The sequence below is a fragment of the Phaethon lepturus genome, unplaced genomic scaffold (assembly GCF_000687285.1).
Source record: "Phaethon lepturus isolate BGI_N335 unplaced genomic scaffold, ASM68728v1 scaffold25014, whole genome shotgun sequence".
Lineage (NCBI taxonomy): Eukaryota > Metazoa > Chordata > Aves > Phaethontiformes > Phaethontidae > Phaethon > Phaethon lepturus.
Window position 1 is genome coordinate 2,957 of NW_010534381.1, and position 1,186 is coordinate 4,142.

A 1,186-nucleotide genomic window follows, 5' to 3' on the forward strand; every position below is an offset into this window, starting at 1 on the left:
GAGCCCTCCTCCTGCCCAGCACAGCCCCACTGCAGCCACACCATGGGATGCACAGAACCTCCCCGGCTGCCAAAATAACACCTCAGCGCCCGTTCTGTGCCTTCCCCCCCGGGGAGCTGCCGCCAGGGACAGAGGAGGAAACCTGCTCACGCGCAGGGTAAAATCCAGTCCCTCTCAACCAGCGCTTTCCACCCAGCGCGGATGCACCGGGCTCTTCTGTCACCCACAGCCCAGCCGCGCCACCGCTGGCACGCTCTCACGACAGCTAAGCAGCAAAGGCACAGCAGACTTCCTAACGGGATAAATGCGTTAAACAGAGCCAGGCGTCCGTCCCGTTCCTGACACCACCGCAGCCCCCTGCGTGCCGGGGGGGACGCGCGCGCGTTTGAGGTTGGCCTCGTGCCAGCGGCACAGCTCCAGCTCCCCGGCAGCGTGGGCTGCACGCACGCGTGCCTATGGACTTGTGTGTATCCACGGCAAAACAGCCTCGCCCAGGATGTGTGTCACCGGAGTGGGTCACGGTGGTCACGGTGGCACGGCTCAGTGCCACCCTCATCACCCACACGCAGCCCCTCTGGAGGACGGCTGGGTGGGTTGGGGACCTGGGGTGGTGACAGAGGGTCCTGGCCACCACACACCAGGGCCACCAGTGCCCTGAGCGTCCCCCCAGCTGCGTTTTCCACACCACAGCCTGGAGTTGGTGGAAATCTGGAGCGTGGCCACATGTCAGCCCCCGCGCTCAGGAAGCCCCGGGGCAGCATAACATCGTTAAGCGCTTACAGAACATAATGAACCTCTTGCGGAGGGCGGGTGCGGGCAGGAGGTGTGGCATGACAGCGGGGGGAACCTGTAAATCATGTCTGGAAGAAACTCATCTTGTGACACTTCATCTGACCTCGACTGCCCATGAGAAGCACAGGGACAGCCATCCCCGACTGAGCAGCACTGCGTATTCCCCCGGTGTGATCCACCAGGCTCCACAGGCCCCCGAGCGTGTTTCGCCCCCGGCTGAGGGTTCCCCAGCATCCCTGCCACCACCACGCTGTGGGACACGGGGGATTAGCCATCATCGGGGCCGGGGCCTCTGGCCTGTCTGCCCTGAAATGCTGCCTGGATGAGGGCCTGGTACCTACCTGCTTCGAGAGGAGCGGGGACATCGGAGGGCTCTGGCGCTTCGAGGTAAGCC

General features: G+C 64.3%; 1 protein-coding gene across 1 annotated transcript in view; it reads left to right on the forward strand.

Moving 5' to 3' along the window:
* LOC104619592 (dimethylaniline monooxygenase [N-oxide-forming] 5-like) overlaps positions 1–1,179 on the forward strand; it is a gene marked incomplete at both ends in the record, with an annotated part of 3,869 nt that extends 2,690 nt beyond the window's left edge. The window contains one exon of the mRNA XM_010285516.1: positions 984–1,179. Within this exon, the coding sequence (XP_010283818.1) occupies positions 984–1,179 (196 nt within the window). The remainder of the gene's footprint in view (positions 1–983) is intronic.
* Between the last annotated feature and the right edge of the window lie 7 nt (positions 1,180–1,186).